Here is a 27,574-nt window from a genome sequence, read left to right on the forward strand (position 1 = left end):
AAATAATCGAGATTGTATGCCGAACTGGACAATGAAATCACTGAGCGCAAAAGCTGACAACACTTTCACAGTCCTCACTACGGTCAGCCCTGTGGTCTTCTGGTCATCACAACCGTGATACATCGACTATCTCCGGAATCCTCCGTAAGTTAGGCAATAAATCGTCTGCTGATCCAGAGTGACGGTTATCACTGACGTCACATCATTAATCCGTTCAGATCTGGAAGGATTTACAGTTTGTGATTTTATTTTTTAATTGAATAAAAATCAGTGCATTTTCTACACAATTGAATGTTTCATACATGTTTTGAGATCAACAGTGAAGGGGAATACCTTTTTAATTAAAATCATGACCAATAAAATTAGCACGTAAATCAACCATCGTCTCGCTGGGATCTGAATGCACGGAACCGTTAATTTTACTACGCGAAAATTGTGCCTGGCTACGCTATGCAAGAAATTTAAGCAGACGACATTTACCGCCTGTGTATGCGATATGCAAACATTGCGGAAGTATTAGTAAACAGCTTCGGTGATGGCGAATACAGTCAGAAATCCGGTGAGTGAAAATTATCTTTCTTTATCTTGCTTTACTGTGCATGTATACATAAAATATTGAGCAGAAAGTGTTCTGATATCATACAATGTTGTTATTAATATCGGTTGTTGCGAACATTCCAGCCTAGATGTTACAATTCGTAAAAAACGATGACCCGCACGTTCCGTGTGTTAACTGTTTTCTACTATATTCAGTATTGAAAATATGCCTGTGTCTTGTTATCATTTGCCATGGAGATTCTACTGCTGTTAATCAAATGAAATGAGCCGCGTCATGCAAAATTATGTGTTATGCCATATGCGCCCAGACTAGTTCCAGACTACACTGGTCTGGTCAGGCGAAGTATTACTCATGAAAAAAAACTATAATTTTAATATGAACGGCGGTTATTGTGTGCAGCATATTCTATCAAATGTATGCATTTTCTGAAAATGAATGAGTCATAATATGGTGCTTAAGTAACAAGAATAACAAACTCAATTATCACAACGTGTAAATAAAGTCGTGAAACAAACCAAACATCAAACGAAATAAACACGAATAGCGATCACAAAAACAACAACGTGTACAAATAACGGGAAACAAAATTAAAATATTATATCTTAGAGTCTGGCTTCTATGGCTTAAAACGACGCTTTTAAAGTGTCTTACTTTGCAAGACCTACATAACATACATAAACAGTATTATATAGCCAGTACTAAAATCGTGGTTGCGTAAAATTTATATTGAGTGCTTGTAAAACAGATTATAGCGGCATATGCTACGTATAAAGTGAAGTGCATTTAAAACGTGCTGAATTTTCGGAAAAGATATGCATTTTCAGAAAATGAGCCAATAATTTTATGCTTTGTTGTGAACTTATCATATTACATAACATATTACATACACATGACTTACATAATGTAACGCGTTTTGTTATTCAATCGAGCGAACACAATGTTAAACGAGCGAAATGCAGAGACGGTTTAAACTAAGAGAGCATAACAAGTATGATAGGCAATGCGTTTTAACATGTTATTTTGTGTATTTTCCAAAATAAACGTGCACTGAACATTCATCAGCTCTACCATTTGAGCCTCGCTCTGTGAAAACGGGGCTTAATGCATTTGCGTAGAGTGTCGATCCATCAGTATATGCAGTTCGTACACGCCAATCGGAAACAGCAAAATAGGCTTTAACTGGGAGTTTTATACGAAGAGACTTCCTTTAAACGAAAAATACCAGAAATGCGGAAACTGTCTTATTTCTGTAAGTTTGAGATAATAATGATAATCTATGCAATGTTTAACAAATGTCACAATGCTTAAAAAGAAGATTGCAGTCGTTTTTTATTATAACTTTATAGTAAATGGGCCGTTCGCTTCAAGGTTTTAGAATATGTGTTATACTATACCCATTGGGAATCCGATTATGTAATTTAAAAAAACAGGTTGCTACCTCTCGTTGATTACCGCTACAAAATCAACGATATGGAGTTTTAATGACCACATTTGTTTAATGATCGCACATCTATAAGACGAAGAGCTGTTTATTGACTGATCATGCACATTTTATTTAGAGAAAATTAATTTTATAAATAGTTGAGCACTTGAAATAATACAGTCGATTTGTGTATTGCGGATTTTAGTGAGTAACGGATAGGTGAAACATTTTTTGCAAAATACTATTATTTATGTTAAGATGTATAGTTTTCTATGAATTGACTACAAAAAGCCTATCATTGTTTAGTGATTCATGTTTTGTTGACGTGTGTCAATGTTTACAACTGTTTCTTTTTTCGAAAGCAAAACAAGGTCACGTTATGTACGCACCGTTTTTGTGACGACAGGAAAAGTGCAGACGAATTGTTTCTTGAATTTTGCAGATTTTGTTTGGTAAACATAATGTTCATTGACGAAATGTTTTAGTAGTATGTGTCCTTTACAAAAGTAAGAATGCTCAGAAACCAAATTGATGCGTACCATATAAAATAAGCATGAAAGCTGCAACTCGGGATTTAGTGAATAACGGAAATGTGGTGACCCAATCATATTCAGGAATGTGGGGATTGTCTCAAAATAAATATAAACTCAATTGAAGTTTTCCAATACACATGTGGTTAGCGTGTGGCTATGATAGTAATTAGTGAAAACATCATTTTTAATGAAAAACAAATTATAACGGAAAATCGATTTCTCTGAAAACATATTTTCACTTTCAAATATATATATATAACAAGGTATTCAACTCCAAATGACCCGAATATAGAGTGCCTCGCTTTGAACAGCCATTACTTCATCAATTGTGCAGCGATTTCCTTGAACTTGGTCTTATTAAACGCAGAAATGAATTTCCGTTCTGGAAATGAAATGTACATATATTGCAATTATTGTTTACAAATGCTCTGTCAAATTTCAAGAAATAAAACGATACACATGTAATCCGATAAAGACCTAAGCGATCCGGCAAAGGCTGAATTAGTGTAACTTGAAATTCGCGCTGTAAACAAATAATATATGTTCTGAAAATTAAAACCGCTGGCATGTTTCAATAGGAAAGACATGTGTCTATCTAGGTTTAATGGTTTAATTTCTGAATGCACGGTGTTTACGTTGAAATGAGACTCGAAGTCCTTAGCTATCCGTTATACACCAATCGACTGTAATTTATGTAATTTCTGTGTTTTGGCATGCTAAGGTTCTATTCTTCTTTCTGCGTTTTTAATAAACATTTTATCAACGCTAATTTTGATTTTCGTCAGGTGGATTGTCATTTTAAAAATATATAAATGAACTAGTATTATTAGTTTTTTGTTGACACTTTACAGTATATATAATGTATTCAGAAATCAACTTTAAATTAAGGATACATGTTTGATTTGATGGTGGTTATCGGTTAATAGACACCGATTGAAGTTTATATGTAGGAAAAACGGTCGTTTAATAACCACACAGCACAACGACAGCAAGTTGTATTTTCATCGATAATTAAGTATGACGCGAAAAATATATTGTATTATTCGATTTCATTAATATGTTTGCACTTAACTATATTTAACTACACAATGCTCAGGCTCAGGCCTTCTTTTTTGTTAATGATAATACATCGGTGATTGCCCGTACGAAATTTTGGGGCGGAACTGAGATTGAAATGAGGCGGAATTGGGACGGAAACTATTGTTTCCGGGCGGACTAGAGGCGGAAATTGATTTCCGCCAAAAAAGACCATGTCTCTTGATTTTGTTAAGGCGGAACTGATTAGCAATTCTGGGCGGAAATAAGACTCGGGCGGAATTTCATACTAATACAATTCTCTGGGGCGTATTTTCTGACTTAGGAAATTAACTAGGGTTAAATTGCATACTTTTACATTTCTCTGGAGCGGATTTTCTTACTTAGGAAATTAATGCTTCAGGTGAAAATAGGTACTTAGAAAGTTTGTTGAATATCATTGATATTAATTTTCTTTTTTCCTTGAATTTGTATTAATAATAATTTATTTTGTTATTATTCTTGTTATTATTCTTTTTATTGTGAAAACAATTTTTATTCTTATAGTCAAAGGCCCTATTTTCACAACACAAATGGCCGCCGCTCAGAAATGATGTTCTTCAAAATTAAACTTGACCTTCATTTTGGCACATGAAACAACATATCCAAATTGAAAAAGAATCCGCCAAATACTATTTAAGTTTTTGCAGAGACAATAGTCAAAGTCCCTATTTGCACAAATAAATTGGCTGCCACTTGGAAACAACATAACAATATTTCTGATAACCAAATTTGTCCATTATTTTGTCACATGAATTTAAATTTGAAAATAATACAGTTTTTGAGTAATTGCAGGAACAATGGCCTAAGTCCCTATTTTCACAATAAAAATGGCCGCCACTTGGAAACGACAAAAGTAATATTTTTGAAAATCGAACTTGACCTGCATTTTATCACACAATGTAAGCTTTTATTGGGGATCTTTTTACCGATTTCCTACAAATATTAGCACCATGTTTTGAATATTAGTAAGTACTGAATTGGTGAAACAAATTGCTGTTTCTCTGATCTTTTCTAGCAAATATACTAAATAAAACACTTATTTACACAACAAAATCATTCGATACTTCAATTGTGCATATGTGTATATTATACAGGTCCATATCCAAGGCAGGGTGGTGGGCTAGAAGACTCTCTGTTGATTGGCCAAATGTTGTCGAAAGAAAGTTGTTCACACAAAGTAGATTCCTATGTTGTGGATCATTGCTGAAACATAAATGATTAATCAATACATTTATATTAGTTATAAGCAAAATATTATATGTACATTATTTTGAATAAAAGTTTTTTTATATTAAAAATAACCGCATGCATGTATATCCTAAATATATGAACAGTTCAATTTTGTAAAATGATTTTCAATTTCATGGTGCAGTATTTATTAAAAATGAGTTAATTGTTCCATCAATTAAATATGTTGTGTCAATCATCTGCAAAAAAGGTTTGTTTTTTGACTGACTTTATATGAAAATTGATTGAAAGGTACATGTTGTTTTTGTGATTAATTTTTTTTTTATAGCTTTTGTGACTACTTAATGCCCGTCAATCCATCAGCAGCTTAAGGAGCTATGTATATACCGGAGTAGTTCATAATACCCTCCCCCCTCGGAATCATTCACATATTCGCCTGTCATTTCCGACCGGAAATAAATTCCGACCGGATATTTCCATCCAGTCTATTTTTTTCCGCCTCATTAGCATATTTCGCCACAAATTTCGCCCGTTTCTGCACGCAAAAATAATTTCAGCACGGAAATAATTTCAGCTCGGAAATCTTTCCGCTTCATTAGCAAATTCCGCCCCGTTTAAGCACCGTTTCCGCCTGGAAAACATTATTTCTTGTAATCACTATGTCCGGGCGGAATCAGCCATTTTCCAGGCGGAACTGTCTTGAATTCCGTCTCAATTCCAGGCGGAACATTTCGTACAGGTTTGTGCTGTGTTTGAAGTAAGCTGAACGAGTATCGTGTTCGAATTAACTGTAAATGGCTTGACAATATTTGTTTACACACGATCTTAATCAAAGTTCATGGGACATTAAATATATACTTATATTACATAACGTAGATTCCACTTATATGGCAGACAATGTAGTTCATGTTTAATACTGAACATCCCTATGGTTGCAGTATAAGTATACATATTTTTATTCTTCCCGTTTAGAACAAAAGTAATGTATTGTCCTTAAGTACAACAATAAGATCGTGTTTTTAAAAGTGTAATTTTCAACCAGCTTGACCGGAAAAAACACCAGATTGAATTGAATCGCGATTCAATAACGGCATGTTGTTATACAATGGCAGTTTAACTTCCGTAAAGTAGATCTGACTTGAATCTCCTCATATAGCACGAGTTAGGAATATACATGTATATTCCATGATATGTTAAATAAATATTGACTTTGCGGTTAGTGAAACGTCTCAAAGATATATGACTTCTTGTAAACTATTAATAGTATGCGCGTAATTTACAGCATGCTTTACAGCGAAAGGTAATTGTTGCATTAAACTCAAATACTCGTGAAAGTTATCAAAACGGTTTACATGTACGCTTTCATTTAAATATGTTACTTGTATAATGTAACACAACTGCTTTCTGATAACTTTCGCTTATTACTACGCACGCACAAATCATTTAAGTGTATCTGGGTTACAATGATAGGTGCACCGATAATTCCATTTCGTTTGTTGTCTAGTGGTTTTACATGATGACAATAATAAGTTGTATGGTTATTTGCAGTCAACCCCGTACGTGGGCCCCATTTCTGTGGGTATGACAGATGGCGCCACTATCCACGTGAGGGGTACCACGGAAAGGCACCATGCTGGGTAAATGTTAAACAAATATCAATATTATCTACATGTTATCGATTAGGCGGTATCATACAATGCTTATTTCAAGCTTGTAAAGAAATTCCTTCCTAGATATAAGGTCTAGTTGTAAAAGTTGCTAAACTTTTGCAAACCGTTTTTCGACCGTTATGTTCATGTAAAACGTGGAAGATTTAATTTACAATAGAGTGGTATTATAGGCATATCTTTAACGCTTACTTACGTACATTAATTCAATTGGAAACTATATAATTGACCTATTTAAACCTTGTTTATATCGATTTACGGTTCCTGTACATAACTGATATATAGAGAATAAAAGGTTACAATCCGATCGTTTTGTAATATATCAGGCGATGCTTAGAATAATATAACGGCGAGGCTTGCCGAGCCGTTATTTTATTCGTGCCAAGCCTTATATATTACAAAACGGTAGGGCAGTAACCTGTTTTTCTGTTTATCATACCAAACTTTCCTAAAAATATTTTGCTGATTCGGCTTTTACACGTTGACACACACGTAGCAACGGCGTTCGAAAAGACGAAACGAATAATCGCTTATTTTAAACATCGTATAGAGAAAAAAAAGTTGTTTGCACTACAAATGGGAAGAGTACTTTATTTATAAATGTCTTGAATTGGAGATCAGGAATAGACTGCCAAGACAAATTTAATCGAAGAACACACTTCACCGATTAGTTTGGAGACGCCATTTTGGAGATGTGTATTGAAATTGACATTTTGATGATGGTGTAAATATTGACATAAGCGTGTTAAATCGTTTGTTTAAATAGTTGAGGATTAGCATACAGTTATCATTTGTCTTGACTTTCTGTGCAACACTTGCGAGTGCAATGACTATATCGATATTTAAGATAAATTGTCCCATTGATGACATCATTTAACGTCTTTAGTGCAGGCTGTGGTGATTAAAAAAAACGTTTTTGTGATTTATGAATTTAAACTAAAATAAAATATGTACGTTCTCGGTATAAAATTGTTTGTTGTTTTGAATCTGATTCATGTTGATAGAAATTGTTGACTTTATTGAAAATCCCACGTTACTACAAACATTGACTGATATAAGAACTTCCTGTTGACCATGCTATAAAAATATATCAGACAACGTTATATCAGGCAGATATCAATGCGGTGGTATGATAAATACCATGGAAACCCCATGCATGGGGGAAAGAAACGGGAATCTCCCGGTGTTATTTCGACCGGGTCAAGGAATTGCATTGGATGCTTTCCTGACCGATAAATGTCATTTTCCCCGTGTTGTAAAACCGCATTTTAGTTCAAAGTTTTCTTGTTTCTGATTACCGACCCAAGACTTGTGCTCCATACTCCAGATTCTTGATCAGCCTGCAGTGCGGTGGAAGTACGGACCCTAGGAGCGACTGTGCATTGGCCTTCAACCCTCGCTTCAACGAAAAACAGGTGAGGGGTTTGTGTGTATTTCTTCTTGTGGTTAAATGTAGTTCAAATTGTCTCATAGTATATTGTCTGTAGAACTAATATCCGGATGCCTGACCGTCTTTGTTCAGATGAAACACGTCCGAGTTTTAAATCAATGGCCTGTTCATCGCCCGACGTTAAATATACAAAAGAGGAATCGAGAGTAAATATGGTCAGAAGTAAAGGCGTCCCATAAGTAAAACCTGACTGGCCCCAAATTGACATCTGAAACACTACAATAAACAAATACATAGCTTTTGTTCTTTCTACACCGGTATTTGCCCTTGCCCTGACAAACTTGTCCTTTTTGTCCTTCCATAATCCTGCGGTGTGTCATTTAAGGTATTATCTATTAAAAAAGAGATGCACCAGGTTAACCGGAAATATGTTCTAGTAAAGAATTGCATGACACTTTGTTTCAATAAACTAAATGCATTGTTCCAAGAATAAAGAATTTGCATGTCATTTTTGGCGCTAACCATACTGCAAACTAATGCCTTTGCCTAGTTATAACATACAATAATGCTATTGCCTAGTTATAACATACAATAATGCTATTGCCTAGTTATAACATACAATAATGCCTTTGCCTAGTTATAACATACAATAATGCTATTGCCTAGTTATAACATAAAATGCTGACGACTCGAATGCCTAGTTATTGCCTAGTTATAACATGCTATAATGATATTGCCTAGTTATAACATACAATGCTGACGACTAGAATGCCTAGTTATTGCCAAGTTATAATATACAATAATGCTATTGCCTAGTTATAGCATACAATAATGCTATTGCCTAGTTATAACATACAATAATGCTATTGCTTAGTTATAACATACAATAATGCCTTTGCCTAGTTATAACATACAATAATGCTATTGCCTAGTTATAACATACAATGCTGACGACTTGAATGCCTAGTTATTGCCTAGTTATAACATACAATAATGCTATTGCCTAGTTGTTACATACAATAATGCTATTGCCGAGTTATAACATACAATAAAACTATTGCCTAGTTATAACATACAATAATGCTATTGCCTAGTTATAACATACAATAATGATATTGCCTAGTTATAACATACAATGCTGACGACTTGAATCAATATCTGTCAAAAAGACAAAGTTAAACAGCTTTAAACATATCTTTAATTGTATAAACAGTCATTAAATTGTGTTAATTGGCATAATTGTTTTGTTTTTCTCTCCACTCAAAAAATACATGTGATATTTTAGGAGTTGCGGGCTATTCGCGGTAATGTTAAAGATTATTTTTCTCGCAAAAAAAACAGAAAAGATAAATTCTCTATTAACATCCAGTTTTGCATGATTCAGAAATATATAATTGAGAATAAAGTATGCTAATTTTATGTTTTTATTAATCAGTAATCGAGAATAATTACACATCAAAAGTAATTGTTCCGAAATATTAGGTGTATCAAGATTATAGGCCCGTACACAGGGGGCGGGGGCATGGAGCCCGCCCCAACCCCCAACTGGCTGTCAAATTATGATTTTTTTTGTTTATGCTGCAATTTATCTCTCATGACAGGGCCCACAGCACACTCCCCCTCAACACAAATGAAGCGATGTGTTTTATTGTCCCTGATAAACAAGGGGATTAGCGCTATTTTACTCGCCAGTGGAGATAAGCTCTAGGCAATGTTTTCTTATGGCCTTGTACGCAAGTCCCCTATCAGTCACTCAATCCACCTTTGTGATCCTGAATGCTTCATCTTCCGATGGTTGATGTAACACGTTTTTGATTGGCCAAGGAAAGAGAAGCAGCAAATGGAAGCAAACGATGCAGGAGGACGAAGGCCTGAATACTACTGACATTAATTATTTGTGAAAAAAAATGTTGGAAGCAATTAGAGAGATGATATGAAAAATTATTCATTAGTTTGAACCGGAAAGTTTATTTGTCAAAGTCCAAGGCCCATAACTTTGCAAAAAATTAATGGACCGGCAGGAAAGTCATACCTCATCCGAAAGTCTCGTAGCATCAAATATCAGGTCAATATGTAAAAGCGTTTTAAAGAAAGTCTGGATAATTAGATGCCCAACAGACGGACGGGCAGTCAAACTGCCATATGCTATCCTACTCGGGCATAATAATCAGCTTAATATCTGAAAGAGTTGCGACAAACCCCTCAGGAAAACGGTTATTACCGTGAAAATTTTAGTCCACGGCCCATAACTTCGCCAAATATCAATGGGCCGGAACGAATTTTTACACTTTATCTTTCGGTCATGTAGGTAGACTCGCATACCAAAAATCAGCTCAATATCTGATAAAGTTCCGTAAAACAACCTACGGAAAACGGTAACTATAGAGAAAGTTTCAAGGTCCAATCTAATATCACAGTTGTTGACAATTTGGATGGTTTATCTGTATTGATGGTGGTGAAAGTAAAACTGTGTAGTAGATGATAAACATGTTATTATTAATTTACTTTGAAACTTTAGAGGAGGCTTGTATTCAAAGAGAAAATAGTATTATGGTTATATGTCAGTCATATTTTATGATACATTTCTTTAAAGGTTTTTGATTTTCAAAGTTTGCTTTTCTTCTTCATCAAATATAATACATTTCTGGAAATGCTGTTCACACCAACATTTAAAGCTTTAGACTTCAGAAAGATGCTGATTTACTTGTTATATTCCATACATTTGTATTACAATATAAGTTTTGCGAAGCATTACAACTCGCCCTGAAAAAATGCGAAATTGAAAAAAATAGGAAGGGAAGACCCCTGCCGCACGGGAAGACCCCTCCCGCACCCTCCCTGGTTGGGCCTCCCCAGTCAATCTGACAAGATCATTGTGAATATAAAACAAAACACACAAGTCCAGTATGCTTTCTTCCGACTTTATACAACTCATCATTTTTCATAACTATTCCTCTGTTGTTCTTTTCTTTTCTCTCTAAAAAATATATATTAGCATATCTTGTATAACATGTCTGAACTTTATTGCTTTGTACAATCACTATGTTGTATGATCATATACATGTTTGCATTGTATGTATGATATTGAATAAAAAAAAAATAAAAAAATAAAAAATTCTTGCGTACGGCCCTGGATTATCTTTATTTGGTGAAACATTTCCAAGTTTACTTCGTATTTGCTATATTAGAATTAACCATGATATATTATTAGAAGTAATTTTTACGTCGACGATGCCACCGTAGTCTCCCGTCTGACATACGTTTTAATAAATTAACAAATAGTGTATTAAAAATTATGCAATTACAAAACGAAAACGTCGAACTGAAATAGAAAGAAACGATAAGCTTCTAACAGCGAGTAAAATTTAAAACGTTATAAATTTTAAACGAAAAGAAGCATACTGATAACAAACATATAGTACGCGATACAACGTGCATGTAAGCCGCTCCACCGAAACAGGTACATGAAAATGGACATTATTAATATGTTTATATATTATTCATATTGTCAAATAATGATGAGAAATTGGGTGAAATATTTGGGTTTTCTTTATGTACGAAATATTGACAAGTATATCAGTAGCGAGTATGCAAACATATCGTTTATCGTTTATTCTTATGACTTTATTCTTACGATAGAAATTAAAAAGGATAATATGTATATTCAAATAATGTATATATGCAATGTTGAGATAAAGTCTGAACAATTAATAATGGGAGGTATTTACAAAACTAAGACCTGGTTAAGATTTATTTAAAGTAGCAAACACACTCAGGGTGGGGTATAATTGGAATCAATAACATGGAAAGTCAGACCTGATTAAATCCAAATAAGAACACATTGAGTCCAGAGTCGGCATATAGATACGAGATGATAAGTAACACTCATGGTCAATAAACAGCACAGATGAAAAGGTCACCTATTGTCTGGGGTACAAAAGTTATAGTACTGACGAAAGTAACAGAATTACTCTATATCAATAAAAATTGATTAGTACCAATATATATTGATTAAATTTTAGTATATCCGCCAAGCAAGTGAATACATGAAAAAGTGTTCCTTCTAGAATATTCTGACGAATCAACCAATGAATAATAACCATACTAGCTGAGGACCAATCAAAAGTTTAAAGGAAAAATATGCAAATTAATTTGGGGACAAAATGGGGATGTTTGGAAGGAGAGCGGCACTCCGCGGTTGAGTTAGCGTTTAGACTTGGAGGTGTACGGATCGAGAAAGATACGATCATGTAGCTATCAGACTGTATTTGTATAACCGAAAATATTAAGTATGTTAGACATTAAATTGGACTGGAAACTGATACATGGTGTTGTTGAATATTTTATCCTACGTAATGCAGAGAAATTAACATAAATAGATAGAGTAGACTTGTCCCATGCGCGGCACGAGAAAATGGGAGTTAATGCAAAACTCGTCATCTTGGCAATTCGCGCATGACGAGATATCGAATGATAGGTTACATACCGGTAATTTAAGAGTAATGAACATTGTTAGTAACTATGTGTCGTCTATGAACTGTGAACGATTACGGGACACAGGACGTTAAATGGTGCTCGTGAACCAAGGATTCGAACAAAGAAATACTACCACTTACAATTACGAAGCCATGGAAAACAACGCGAAGAAACTCCGTTTCGGCAACTTCTGTAACCAGTAACAACAACCGTGAGCCGGGAACAACGACATCAGACCGCACACATTCTGCAACTTCCGGTGAGTGACTGTTTTATTTCCTAACGCTTGTATCAAAATGGCAAATCAAATAATCCCTGAATTATTTCAAAATTTAAATGAACAAATTAAAGATGTTAAAACGGCCATAAGCACTCAGACTATTTCACAGGTTGTACAATCATTTGATGGAAATTCAAAAGAATTTAAAAATTGGATTAAAAATGTAGAAAAATATGGAATGCTTACCAATTTAGATGAGAATAAATTAAAATTTGTTGCTTACCAATCTAGTAAAGGGCTTGTTAGTGATTACATACAACGTTTTTTGACTGATGATTCGACAGGGACATGGACAGATTTAAAGGAACAGCTTAAATTAAGATTTGCAGAAATTCAAGACCCACAATACGCTTTATCATTATTAAAGACGACTAAACAAAAGACCGACGAAAATGTTCAAATATACGCTGAGCGGCTTTTATCTCTTGCGACTGACGCATACGAAAATATTGAAGGAAATTTAGACTATAAAGAAAAACAGTTAGTAGAAATTTTTATCGACGGATTATCAAACGATTATTTGAGACTTAAATTAATGCGCGAAAATCATGCAACCCTATCGAATGCTTTAAAAAGCGCTATACATGAGCAAAGTGTCAGAGCTAGGTTTGAGTTACGATCGCAAATAAATGGACTTGATAACATTACGACCGATAATATTCAGACAGATATCGATTATATTAGGTCATCTATTGTTTGCACATATTGCAAGAAACACGGTCATTCTATTGAAATCTGTCGCCGTAGGCAACGCGAGATAAGTGCATATACGGTAGGGCGGACGATAGATCAAAACGGTAACAGGCACAAGAACGAATATGACAAAAATTGGAAAGATAAAATTGATTGTTGGAATTGTGGTAAATTAGGACACTTTAGTAGAGAATGTACTCAAAGAAAAACGTACATTAATCGAAAAAACTAGGAAATTCTTACCAAAAAGGGGTCTATGGTAAGAATGAAAAAGTCGAGACATATAATATCGCTTTGTGTGGTAGTCCAAATTCTTGTGTTATTTCAACAGGTGGTTATCAATTTAGGAGCTTGATAGACTCGGGCGCTCAAGTCAGCATCGTGAGTAAACGTACTTATGATATGTTAAAACAAAAACCCGCACTGATATTTCAAAAAGTAAATCTAAAGTCGGTAAATGGAAATTCATTACATGTCCACGGAAGTGTAAAATTGAGATTCAAAATAGGGAGTATATATAAAGAGCACATGTTTTTTGTAGTAAGTAACGTTAATAGAAATGTTATTTTAGGAAGAGACTTTTTACAAGATAATGGTGTCCGTTTATACTTTGATTTAGGATGTTTGAGGATTGATAACTGTTATGTACCTCTAGAAGAAGATGTACATCTTTCGACGATAGCGAGATTAACTAGGCATACTGTGTTAAAACCACAAACTGCATATAGACTCTTTGCTCAAGCTAAAAGAAACTGCATACGTTCAAATACGAATTATGAATTCAATGGAATAAGCAATTCTTTCTTTGATAATGAACCCGGTTTAACAATTGTTAATTCAGTCGTCAAGACAACGCGTGATAGACAATTTCCCATTTTAATTATAAACAATACGCACAAAACAATAAGGCTTAGACGACACTGTGCCATAGGGCGAATAAAATCGGTAAATGATAATGAAATATGCTCAGTACAAGAAGTTAATAAAAATAATCAGCCGAAATCAGGTTTATCTAAAGATGAAATCTTATCAGATTTACGTGTAGATGAAAATCAAAAAGAAAATATTCTACCGATACTCTTAAAACACAGAACTCTCTTCGCAAGAAATAATTTAGAATTAACACAAACTTCAGCAATAGAATTTACCATAGACACAGGGGATCATCCACCCATTAAATTAAGGCCGTATCGAACACCATTAAACAATAAGGTATTCATAGATAAAGCCATCGACGAAATGCTAGACGCAAACATAATAAGTCCGTCAAGAAGTCCGTGGAGCTTCCCTATTGTTTTAGTAGATAAAAAGAAAAATAACCATGACTCAAACAAAGATAATAAAGACGAGAAAAGGTTTTGTGTTGATTTTAGACAATTAAACAAAATTACAAAACCAATTGCCTATCCATTACCATTAATAGATGATATATTGGCGTTATTAGGTAAAAGTAAATATTTCACCAGTTTAGATTTGATATCGGGATATTGGCAAATACCTATAAAGGAAGAGGACAGAGAAAAAACGGCTTTCGCTTCGGGATTCAGGGGTCTATTTCAATTTAATGTTATGCCCTTCGGTGCCTCCTCCGCCGGTGCTATATTTCAAGAATTGGCTAATAAAGTACTCAAAGGTTGTGAGAGCTTCGCTGTGGCGTATCTAGACGATATTTTAATATTTTCACCTGACTTGCAATCTCATTTATCACACGTAGATACAGTACTACAGAGTCTCAGTAAACATAACCTAAAGCTAAAACTATCAAAATGTCAATTCTTACAAAGAGAGACTAGATACCTAGGCTTCATCATAGATCAAAATGGTATAAGGCCGGATCCGTTAAAAGTGGAAGCGATCCGACAATTCCCTAGGCCAAAGTGCGTGCGCGATGTACGATCCATCCTAGGTGCTGCAGGATTTTATAGGAGATTCTGTCCGTCGTATTCAGAAGTAGTCGAGCCTCTCATTAATCTAACGAGAAAGAATGTCCCATTTAAATGGTCGAAACAATGCGAAGATAGTTTCATACAATTAAAAGACTCATTTACGCAAATCCCTTATCTTTCATACCCTGATCCAAAAAAAGGTTATATACTGTATACTGATGCATCCGATAAATGCATAGGATCTTGCTTAACTCAAAAATGCGACAATAACGAGACCGGGGATTATGTGGGCGAAAAGCCGATATTTTTCATATCGCACAGATTAAGCCCCACACAATGCAAATATAGTACCATTGAAAAAGAATGTTACAGCATATTTTACAGTCTAAGTAAATTGCACCATTATTTACACAACGCCGAATTTGTTATAAAGAGTGATCACAAGCCGCTTAAGTATTTATTGGAAAGTCCGATGCAAAACAAGAAAATACAATTATGGGCCTTAAGTATAGCGGGTTATAACTGCAAAATTGAATATATACCGGGAAAAAAGAATATTATTGCTGACTTCCTAAGCCGACCTCCAAAAACCAAAATAAAGAATAATCAATGCGATCAAACAGAACTAGAATTAGATATTAACGATAAACATTTGACGATTAGTTCGGAAATAAATGGACAAAACCAGCCGCGCGAAATTAATGTAATTGACTCTACGCATATCGATCACAGGCAAATAATTGATAATATTATTACCCCGCAACCAATCCCAGTCGACGACACAGCGTCGAACAATAATATATCAGGGCTTAATATGCAAATAGAACAAGAAAAAGACCCTCATATATCTGAGATTAAAGCGAGATTAAGATTAGGGAAACAGAACAAGAGTGAAGATGATAGATATTTAACGGTTGATGATATACTGTACTACATATCAAACGTAGATGAGGAACCTACTCTCAGGCTGTTTGTACCTAAACACCTGACTGATTCAGTTGTCAAGCAATACCATGATGAAAACGGACATCCTGGGTCTCAAAGGCTTTTCCAGACACTAAAAGAGAAATATTACTGGCCTAAAATGTTCAAAGAATTGAATGATTATGTATCTAAGTGCATTATATGTCAAAGTAGAAATTTAAAAGCAATTAAAGCTCCCATATCGTCAGATACCTCAATACCGCCGTTTCCGTTTTCAGTTGTTTCCGTAGATATATGCGGTCCATATCCGAAAACGCTTTCCGGAAATAGATATATAATATGTTTCGTAGATCAATTCTCAGGATACATAGAAGCTTTCGCTTCGCCTGATAAGTCGTCTGATAGCGTAATACACCTGTTAATGAACGAGATTTATTGCCGTCATAGTTGTCCTATAAGAATTATAACTGATAACGGAAAAGAATTCACAAGCACAGCTTTCACGGAAACATTAAAATCAATGAACATTGACCACGTAAAGACGACAATATATCATCCCGCGTCTAATGGCATGAACGAGCGTTCACATGGGACTATGAACAATATACTATCAAAACGGGTTCAAGAAAATGTACAACAATGGGACGTACATTTAAACATGTCTTTAGCGGCAATGAGATTTTGTACATCCGAGACTTCGAAGCACACACCGTTCTTCTTACTTTTTAATAGAGACCCTATTCTTCCAATAGACAACTTGTTAAAGCCTAGACGTAAATATCACGGTGAAGATTATCATAAAATAATATTAGAGGAACAACACAAATCATTTAAAAAGGTATGTGCCCAAATTCAAAAATCGAAACGTAGACAAGCTGATTATGCGAATAAAAATACGAAAGATATTAAGTTCGAAATCAATGACCCCGTTTACTACAAAAACTTTCAACGTACGAATAAATTAGACAGTAAATGGAGGCCATATTATCGTATAATCGAACAAAAGTCGCCGTTAACATACGTAATAAAGAATCAGTTAGACAACTCGACTATTAAAGTTCACGCTGATCAAATAAGGCACGCAAATATCGATGAATGGCCAATGATAGATAAACCACTAGCGCGCCCGATTAGAAAAGCAAATTTAGCCTTTGCGGACGACACATTATCTTCTGATAGCGATTCAAATACGTCAGTACATGGGTTACCTGTAATTACGCAACAGACCCGACAGATTAGAGATAACACGGATGACGAGGAAAACATACCGCTCGCTGAATTGCAAAAACATTTGAGAAACAAACAATTCGCGGATATACAGTCAAGCTCCAGTGAATCAGATACGATGCATTACAATAACGGTAATTCACAAAACTCACCTGTACGTAGGTTTGAAAATGATTCTTCAGACGATCAGATGCAAATTGACGCGGTAGCGTTAAAACACAAAAAACGAAAATTGACAAAAAGGACTTCACGTTCAAATAACGCAATGAAGAAAGCAATTTTCACGTGCCTTCAGACAATGGCTGAACACATGTGAATGAATGGACTACAAAATAAAGCGAGATAGATGTCGAGACTTAAAGACCCCAAAATTTTGTATATAGAGAAATATGTTTTGAATGTATATGTAGTATATATGTAAAAACAGGATTATAGAGGACGGTATCGTCCGATTTTGATAAGGTATCGTCATTAGCATTGATTTACGGGTTTAGAATGAAATGAAAATGTCATACTTTAGTATACGGGTGAAATACCACTTATCCGTGCGAAATAGCAACCAGCTCTGAAGCGTAATAAAACTTTTGGGAGATATTTACATAGACTAAGATCCGATTTAAGATTTATTTCAAGTATGAACACGAATACATTTACACCCAGGGCGGGATAAATAAATTGAAAAGTTCAATACCATACGTTAAGATTAGGAAATTGAAGGATTATATAACTGTCAGACGGTTGATTAACGGAACAGGTCAACCTATTGACATTTAGGATTATACAAATATACGCGTATCAGACCAGCTAATGATAACGCACTTGACAACGACGTAAATTAACGCTAGCTTATGCCCTACAGCTCTCAAGTAAACACCTTTTTAAGCGTAGATAACATTTTTACACAGTTTGTAAATATCCTTAAAAGCAAAGCAGTGTACCTTTTATTAGTATAATGCAAAAGATACAACTATATTGCTATAATACATTAAATTTTTGCTACTGATCATATATATAGTTTTTTTCGTTTCTTTATAAGAATAACTACATTAAGACAAGGGATTTTGTTTGTAAATTTTTGTTCTCTAAGTAAATAAAACATAATAAAGCACAATGCATTTCATTGAATAGACAACGCGTATAGTTTAAATAAAACATAATAAATTTGCGTCATGAGAATCGCGTTCCTTTAGCACATTAATTTTATTTGGGTATATCTTATCATAGGTGTGATAAGTAATCTGAGTGCTTATATAGCACATTCCATTAATATGTAAATAAAAGGCCCGTTTATCATTTCATGTAATTAACCCTATACGATTTGCCAATGCGATACAAGTTAAGGAGAAAAACAGCGCTCCTAAGATAGTTGGCGTGGTTTGCCTGCAGCAACATGCGTTCATAACGCATTTGAGATCGTGATCAGATCTTAACACCCCGACAAAGAAGAATAATATGTCATCGACATGCCGATATCTTCGACGACGATGTATCCGTCGAGAATCAGATGACGTAACAGACGACTTCAATTAGGATCCAACATTGTCGACATGGATCCAAATTGTGAACCAGCACCAGTACCATACAACGAGTGGACTGTTAATGGACATTTCACGCGTCGTCGAAAATGATTTTTAAAGATACGATGATATGAATGGACTTGATGATGAAAAATCGCGCGTACTTTGTACATATATTAGGTGAACATTTTATCGTCTATGAACTTATATATATATGTGTGTTACCTTTATTACATGTACATAAACACTAATTATAATACTACAGTCATGAATGCAGACATTCTCCAGAACTATATATAATAAACGTTTGAAGTATTCTAAATCGTGCAACAGCCGAGGACCAACAGCTTCTCCGACCGACCATCATCGTCTTCATTCGGAAGCCGACGTCTTCAATCGACTGCATGTTACCATCTACAACCAGATGTCTCATCTCTTCACCTAGACGCCACATCGCCTCCAGCGAAGATGTCAAAAATGGACACTATTCGTATTGGATTTTCCAAACCAGTGACACATTCCACTTCATTGTGATTGACATTGACTATTTAAATATTCCGACGTTTTATTATTTCAGCAGAAACATTCGATAAAAATTTCATTAATAATTTGCAGATTTTCATCATATATATGTTTTAGTCACTGATGTTTTCATGTTTGCGTGTTTGATTTTCTACATCGTATGTATTAATATGTTTTCGTTTACTTCCATACTTACATTCTTAAAGATTTTTCTGTATCCTAAAATACATAAAAATCAAATTGAGAGGATAAGTTGTGTCAAATAATGATGAGAAATTGGGTGAAATATTTGGGTTTTCTTTATGTACGAAATATTGACAAGTATATCAGTAGCGAGTATGCAAACATATCGTTTATCGTTTATTCTTATGACTTTATTCTTACGATAGAAATTAAAAAGGATAATATGTATATTCAAATAATGTATATATGCAATGTTAAGATAAAGTCTGAACAATTAATAATGGGAGGTATTTACAAAACTAAGACCTGGTTAAGATTTATTTAAAGTAGCAAACACACTCAGGGTGGGGTATAATTGGAATCAATAACATGGAAAGTCAGACCTGATTAAATCCAAATAAGAACACATTGAGTCCAGAGTCGGCATATAGATACGAGATGATAAGTAACACTCATGGTCAATAAACAGCACAGATGAAAAGGTCACCTATTGTCTGGGGTACAAAAGTTATAGTACTGACGAAAGTAACAGAATTACTCTATATCAATAAAAATTGATTAGTACCAATATATATTGATTAAATTTTAGTATATCCGCCAAGCAAGTGAATACATGAAAAAGTGTTCCTTCTAGAATATTCTGACGAATCAACCAATGAATAATAACCATACTAGCTGAGGACCAATCAAAAGTTTAAAGGAAAAATATGCAAATTAATTTGGGGACAAAATGGGGATGTTTGGAAGGAGAGCGGCACTCCGCGGTTGAGTTAGCGTTTAGACTTGGAGGTGTACGGATCGAGAAAGATACGATCATGTAGCTATCAGACTGTATTTGTATAACCGAAAATATTAAGTATGTTAGACATTAAATTGGACTGGAAACTGATACATGGTGTTGTTGAATATTTTATCCTACGTAATGCAGAGAAATTAACATAAATAGATAGAGTAGACTTGTCCCATGCGCGGCACGAGAAAATGGGAGTTAATGCAAAACTCGTCATCTTGGCAATTCGCGCATGACGAGATATCGAATGATAGGTTACATACCGGTAATTTAAGAGTAATGAACATTGTTAGTAACTATGTGTCGTCTATGAACTGTGAACGATTACGGGACAATATGCGTTTCCACATGATACTTAAATACAGAGGTTTACGTTCATGTGCACACTATATTAAATTAAATTTGTTTTTCAATATACATTCACATCACAAACATGGCATGGCCACTTATGTAACCAACGTTACAATCATAAATTACGTATTTTTTAAAGAGAGATTATGTACGTGCAATATTTGAAACGACTCAAACATATTGAAGTTTTGGGTTAGCTGGTTAAGTAATTTGTAACAATAATATGTTCACCGTTTAATGTGTTAATGATCTGCTACTTCCATTATTTAAATTGTTAAGCTTGTATTGTGTATTGTCATTTATTGATCACTTATCAAAACTATATATTCTTGTTATATTTAATAACCGAGACAAACAATCCATACGTGCACTTTCAGGTGGTCCGGAACAGTCTCCAGAGCAGCGCATGGGGACCGGAAGAGCGCCACGGAGGTTTCCCCTTCCGGCACGGAGCTTCTGTTAACGTGTCTATCGTGGTTCATGCGGGACACTACACGGTGAGTGAGTGATTGTTGTCGTTCATGGTCATTGAGGAAGTATAGTGACTGCTTTATCCGTCAATAAATTGAATCGTCGTTTCAATTGAGGAAGTTACCGTTGTAGGAAGTTAACAGATACCATAGATAGATAAGTAATAGTTGAAATAAGTTTACCGCAAAGCGAAAGTAGCAGTTGCGAGGAGTTAACCGAAAAGGAAAGTGACTTTTGCGAAAAGTTAACCGCTAAACGAGGAAACTGTAGCGAGGAGTTCACCAAAAAAGAAACTAAATGTTAAGTGGACTTTGTAAACCCGACTTAATCTTTGTCCCGTCCGCAGGTGAAGGTGGATGGTAACTATTTCTGCGACTACAACCACCGCATCCCGCTACACCGGGTAAGCCACATCTCCGTGGAACAGGGGATCCGCATCAGTGAGATCGTCTTCGAGGCGGCGCCCATGGCATATCCACATCAGGTGAGATATTTTTACGAAACACAAAAAAACGTGATTGATTGGTGTTAAAGATATCGCAATAAACGTCATTAAGAGAGTTGCGACTCGTTTTCTGTAGCATTAAAAGAAAATCAAACATGTGTTTTTGATGCAACAAGTAATATTTGGGCTTATTCTTGTTCATAGACACGTAAAATCGTAGGTAATTGCCGCGATATTCAACATTGGGCCTGCCGTGTATTATTGGTGCCTTGCCGATATACAGAGGGGGTAATCACGTGATAATCAAGATGGCGACGTTCAAGCCGAGGCAGGTATTTTTCGCCGTTGTATACCCTATATTACTTGTATTTAATTTTTTTAATGCAGCTCACTTTCCAGCCATATCAGCAAGAAAGTTTCTAGCGTTTATTTCGTGTTGATATTCGCTCTTTATCTCGACTTTACTCACTGCGAAATTTCTTAGCGGCATGACCTACTTAAAGCTCCACTCAAAAAACTTGCGGGGAATAAAGTCGAAGTATTAAGCGAAATTTCAATACGATATAAACACTTATCGAATGTTTACTTATATGGCTAAAAAGTGACCACCATTTATGAATCAGACAAAAGTAATGAAGGGTATAAAACGGCGAAAAAAAACTGTCTCGGCATGGACGTCGCCATCTTGACTATCACGTGATTAACCCTCTGACATAGCGGCTCGAGGGCCATCATAAGGTATAGAGCTGCTTAAAGACGTTCGGCTGAGCTCTGTCGAATGAATTTTATCGTTCATAATACATAATGTTCATCTTATTTTTGCTATCACTAACATATTACTTTTATTTTCGGTCAATTGATTACGCAATATATGAAGTATCTCGTGTGACGTAATTTCTGTGACGAAATGCACCAGTTTAACTTAGACTTTGTTTTTCGGATAGTTGACATGTTTGACGCTGCAAGTTTCTTGTTTCAGGCGACTGGATATCCCGGCGTGGGACCTGTTGGGCCGATCCTTAATCCGGTAAGTGTTTTCACCTCCGCGCAATTATATTACTGTTTCCGAGCACATGTTTAAAATTTCTCTGCCGCAATAATTCGTGGGTTATATAGGATAATAAGCGCCAAATTCTTAGAAGTGGTGACTTTCCGGTAAGCGCAATTTGGGGTTGCACGCGCTCCGAAGTTGAATACGATTTTTATTGTCAGTCACCATACTGGACATATAGAGTTTTCTCCGGGTACACCGCCCCCCCCCTTACCCCCTTACACACACCAAGAAACAACGAAATCGACGGAAATGTCTACTATGAATAATCGTTCAATTTCGTCCCAACTTTCGGGCGTCGTTCATGTCAATTAGGTAGTTGTGCTGAGAGAAATGAAGCGACTTCAGGCGCGAAAGGACCTCATTAACTTCGAAATGCAGACACTTTTCGAAGTGTTTTCATTCCCAAGTTTACGGTATATACTGCATAAAAAAAGAAAAGCAATGCAGATATTCCTGTTGTAACTAGTTTTATTTAATGCGAACCCGTGTGTTGTTTTTCTAAATAATGAAAGGGTTTATTAATGGTTTAGTCACATTGAACAATAAGATAAAAACTAAAGACTTTTAATCAAATAAAGTAGCTCTAACACACACACAGATGAATACACAATAATCATATTATTTTTATGTTGCTGTAGTCCCAAGCCTAATGAGTGGTGCGCACTATCAACAAGTACTTAAGGTCGATGGTTGAAGGAACAATTCAGAGAAATATATATAGACTTAGTTCAAACGTAGGTGAAAACAAAGTACAGACGTGCATATTTTTACACGTTTTTCCGAACATGTTTATTAACAATTTTTTACATAATAATAATATATCTTCCCACAGCAAAATTATTACTTAAACTGCGTAGTTATGATGAGGTTACATATTTATTGAACAGCCGTACCGAAAACATGTTTTTTGCAAAAAACATAGATACCAAGAGATAATACTAACACCAGCTAGCAGTAAATACTTTCTTCCGCGGTATAATAAGATTCGGCAATCATGTGAGTTATAAATCGATTATTGTGAACTTGCTTGTTTTACAGCAATCATGTACAGAAGAAATGGCAATAACTCACACAAGCTTCGAGTTCAGTGTGGAGCGAGTTACATAGGGGTTCGATTTCACATTCACCATAAATCGTGTGCATTTATTTTCCAAAGTATTTAAAGCACCAAAATTATGGTCGCAAAAACTTAAAAAATACACATAAATAATTAAATATATTCAAAAAGGGTAAATACATATTATTAGTACGTAAATAAAAAGAGACAAAATTCATCGAGAAGACCAACTAAATAATATACATATTTAAAGTTGTTAAATGTTTTTTTAAACAGGATCAATCGACAACTCGTAGCTAAAAACAAAAGTGGTCATCTGATTTCTTCTTATATGCGGTCAATCTGGTTCCCTTCAATTCAATAAGTCCTAATCAAGCGTCTAAGAAGGACGGCTCCCCCAAAATAATGCTCGATTGGTCATTGTCTGCTCGGGAACTACTTACATGTACCCCGGGTACTCTTAAGTATACTTAAATGTACCCCGGGTACGTAAAATATATTACACGTCACCGGCAAATTGAGACTGTACCCGAGATTTATTCCCGCCTAAAATCCGATGTCGTAAAAGGCGCTACGGAATACGAAACGGAATTCTCTTTGAAAAAAACTTCCTCAAAATGCTGTTTGCGCAGGAGTTTCGATGTCATATAAAATATTGAAATAATTATGAAAATAATTAACTGGAAAAAAAGCAGACAACGACTAATTTAGCGTTATAATTCACGGTTACGTTTCAGTATATTTTCCGTACCCGGTGTACATTTAAGTATATTTAAAAGTACCAGTAGTACATTTCAGTAGTACCCGAGTCGACAATGACCAATCGAGAAAAAATAACCCTCCAAAATACCGTTCGCGAAAAGAATGATATGCACAAGGTTGTTAGTGAGACCATTCTTATAGATCACATAACATCAAAATGTGGTTAAGGAACTTCAAATCGTACGTTAAGAAAGAGGTAGACGATGCTGATAACCTTTTTGACCCGACGCGTGTTTACAATGTCGATAAGAGAGGCGTAAATCTGTTCGTAAAAGGGGATCCGATGATTGATTTCAAATTTCGGCAATTGATACAAAAAAATTACTGTAACGGCTTCATGCAGTATGTGTGCAGAGGTTGGCCTACAATCCTCTGGAGGGAATTGAAGAAGGTGTTACTATCCGCGATTACCTCTTTTTTATCTGGCTTAAACTGTGTTCATTCCTGCCATCGTTTCCTCTAAAGTAATTTCAAATAAAAAATATAATATAAAATATAATGGAGAAAAAAAATATTTTGAAGAAGCATAAGAAGTCCTTTTACCTTACTTTAAATGATTTCTAATTGGCAAAGTTTCTGGAGCTTCGTGGGGCTTCGCACCCATGCCCCCCCCCCACAAGGGCTTTACCTTGCACCCACTGGGAGCCATGACGCCCCCCTCCCCCCTGGACCCCAGCACATTTTTCCGTTTTCAGACATTTTCAACTATATGCATATATGAACGGCAAGGGTCAAACCTGTTCCCGTTCTAATCGATGACCACCTAACCATATGACGGTGGAAGGTAATCGACACAGTGCAAAATTTATTAATCTCGTGAGACAATTTTCGCTGAGTTAATGCGTAGACTGATTAACGATTTCAAGATCCCGGCGAATTATTATCCAGTCAAGTAGTTTGCTTTATTTTATACACAGAAGAAAAGAAATACCCAAAGTAATCCACACACGCATCATTTTGTTTCGCAATCCAGCTTTTACACTACGGAGATTACATTACACTGTGCACTTAGCGGACATTTGACAGTTCCTGTGAAACACTCATGAAGATAAGCTGTATCGATACTTTTTATGTGGATAAGGACGGAGTTGAGCAAATTATTAATACCCGTCATGCCAAACATGCGTGTGTATTGTGGTGTTCATGGATGTTATATTTTTATCAATAAAAAAAGCATCGGATCTAATACAGAAATATTAAAACATGTGATTCACACCTGATTGATACAGTTTTTGTGATTGTGTGTGAAAACATATAAAATTGCATTTGGTTGTTTTGTCATCAAAATGGACCAACCCCCTATCCGATGTAACGCAGACACATGTAACAACACATTCAGGTATGAATATATAAAGCAGGATCAATTGTTCGGAAATACCCACACGTGTGTTCGGCATTACCATCAAATGTCAACACATACCAAGATACGCCAGTATTGCTCTAAAACATTATTTTCAGTTCGATTTGTTCGGCATAACATTAAAAGTCGAGAGATGTGTTCACAGGCGTACATATAAACATTTGGCCTAATATGTCGTTAATACCCGCACCATATATATGAATATGTCAATATCAGCTTTTTATATATGGGTGTTCGGTAGTGTTTTCAAACTTTTAGTCTAGATCATAATCTTATCATTAAAGTATATGCAGCAGTTATATTAACATCTACCCAATTATTGTCTTTTCAGCCGACTCCGTTTGTTCACAACATGGGGTCGATCCATCCGGGCAAAATGATCTTCATCAGTGGTATCCCCAATGCCAAACCAAGCAGGTTAGTCAGAAGTGTCCGTTAGTTTAGTTTAAACCAATTTATTTTAGATCGATTGCATTAAAAGCCTAAGGCTTATTTGAAACGCTCCCGAGTCCGTTTCTTGGGACTAGAACAAGTTCTTTGTGTCTATGGGGGAAATCTAAAGAAGGCTCCCACAACGGGGATTGAACCCGTGACCTCCCGATCGCTAGTGTCCATTGCAATCAGCGCAATAATGATAAATATTTAAAATTGGTGTTGTTTTCAATCAACACAACACTAACATATTGTATGTATATTAAGTTATGTCTCTACCGTGATGTTCTTTTCTCCGAAACCATCGTCTAATAATGTGGAGTTTTTCTTGCTTCTGCTTCAAATTTGCTTGTCAGATAAACAACTCTTTTTCTCAACCATCGATCAATAAAATCGATTTGAAGTTACCGTTTGCCGTTAGTCGGTCAAGTCCTTGAGTGAAATGTTAGTTTGGATACGTGGTAAATTTGAGTTTTAAAAGAATAGTTTACACAGCTTCGACCATTTAAACAGCAGACTTTTCGACCAATTTAAATTATATTGCAATTTATCTGCAAGACGATTTAACACTTGTTATTAGAAATGACGTTAATCGGTTTTCTATGTGCTCAAAAGCACGTACATGAACTGGGTCAGATTTTCTTTTTTCCAAATAATGGCGTTCCAGTAAACAACTAGTATGTTACATGGCTAATTAACACGTAACGATAACGAGCTTTGTTTTAATCCTTAGATTCAACATTAACGTCGAAAGCTCGCCCGATGGACCAGATAACGCCTTCGTGTGCGACTTCCGGTTCAACTTCGGTTCAGATCGTAACGTGATTGTGCGCAACTCGAAGCAGAACAATAACTGGCAAGCAGAAGAACGTGCTGTCAGTTATTTCCCCGTGGCCCCGAATGCCTTCTTTGAGATGATTATCCTTGTGGAACAGTACTGCTTTAAGGTGTGAGAATTCTTTGAACGCGGTCTGTTGAGAACTAATAATGCAATTTGTTTACCGCCTTTGGGCTATTACTCGTACGATTATTTTGCAATCTAATAACAGTGTTCCAGAAATCTGATCACAATCCAAATTCAAACTAGCAAAAAATGTAAGTTTTACTTAATTAACTACTATGAGGCATTCTTATTTCTACCTTAATGCATCCGGATTTCTACGTTAATGTAAACTGATCGTTTAAGAGTATGCATGTGCCTCTATCTTATAAAAATCAAACACACGGTTGGTTAATAAGGATTTAAGTACATGGTCAAAGTATAGGGCATCGAATATGTTAAAAAAACTTTTTTTCCAAAATAAATT

General features: G+C 35.4%; 1 protein-coding gene across 1 annotated transcript in view; it reads left to right on the top strand.

Moving 5' to 3' along the window:
- The first annotated feature begins 408 nt into the window (after positions 1-408).
- The window catches only part of LOC127880485 (galectin-4-like), a 28,084-nt gene continuing 918 nt past the window's right edge, over positions 409-27,574 (top strand). The window contains exons 1-8 of the mRNA XM_052427772.1: positions 409-559; positions 6,329-6,417; positions 7,775-7,862; positions 21,064-21,183; positions 21,504-21,641; positions 22,582-22,629; positions 26,167-26,252; positions 27,001-27,214. Coding sequence (XP_052283732.1) covers positions 536-559; positions 6,329-6,417; positions 7,775-7,862; positions 21,064-21,183; positions 21,504-21,641; positions 22,582-22,629; positions 26,167-26,252; positions 27,001-27,214 — 807 coding nt within the window. The 5' untranslated portion in view covers positions 409-535. The remainder of the gene's footprint in view (positions 560-6,328; positions 6,418-7,774; positions 7,863-21,063; positions 21,184-21,503; positions 21,642-22,581; positions 22,630-26,166; positions 26,253-27,000; positions 27,215-27,574) is intronic.

Source organism: Dreissena polymorpha, chromosome 5 (assembly GCF_020536995.1).
Source record: "Dreissena polymorpha isolate Duluth1 chromosome 5, UMN_Dpol_1.0, whole genome shotgun sequence".
Lineage (NCBI taxonomy): Eukaryota > Metazoa > Mollusca > Bivalvia > Myida > Dreissenidae > Dreissena > Dreissena polymorpha.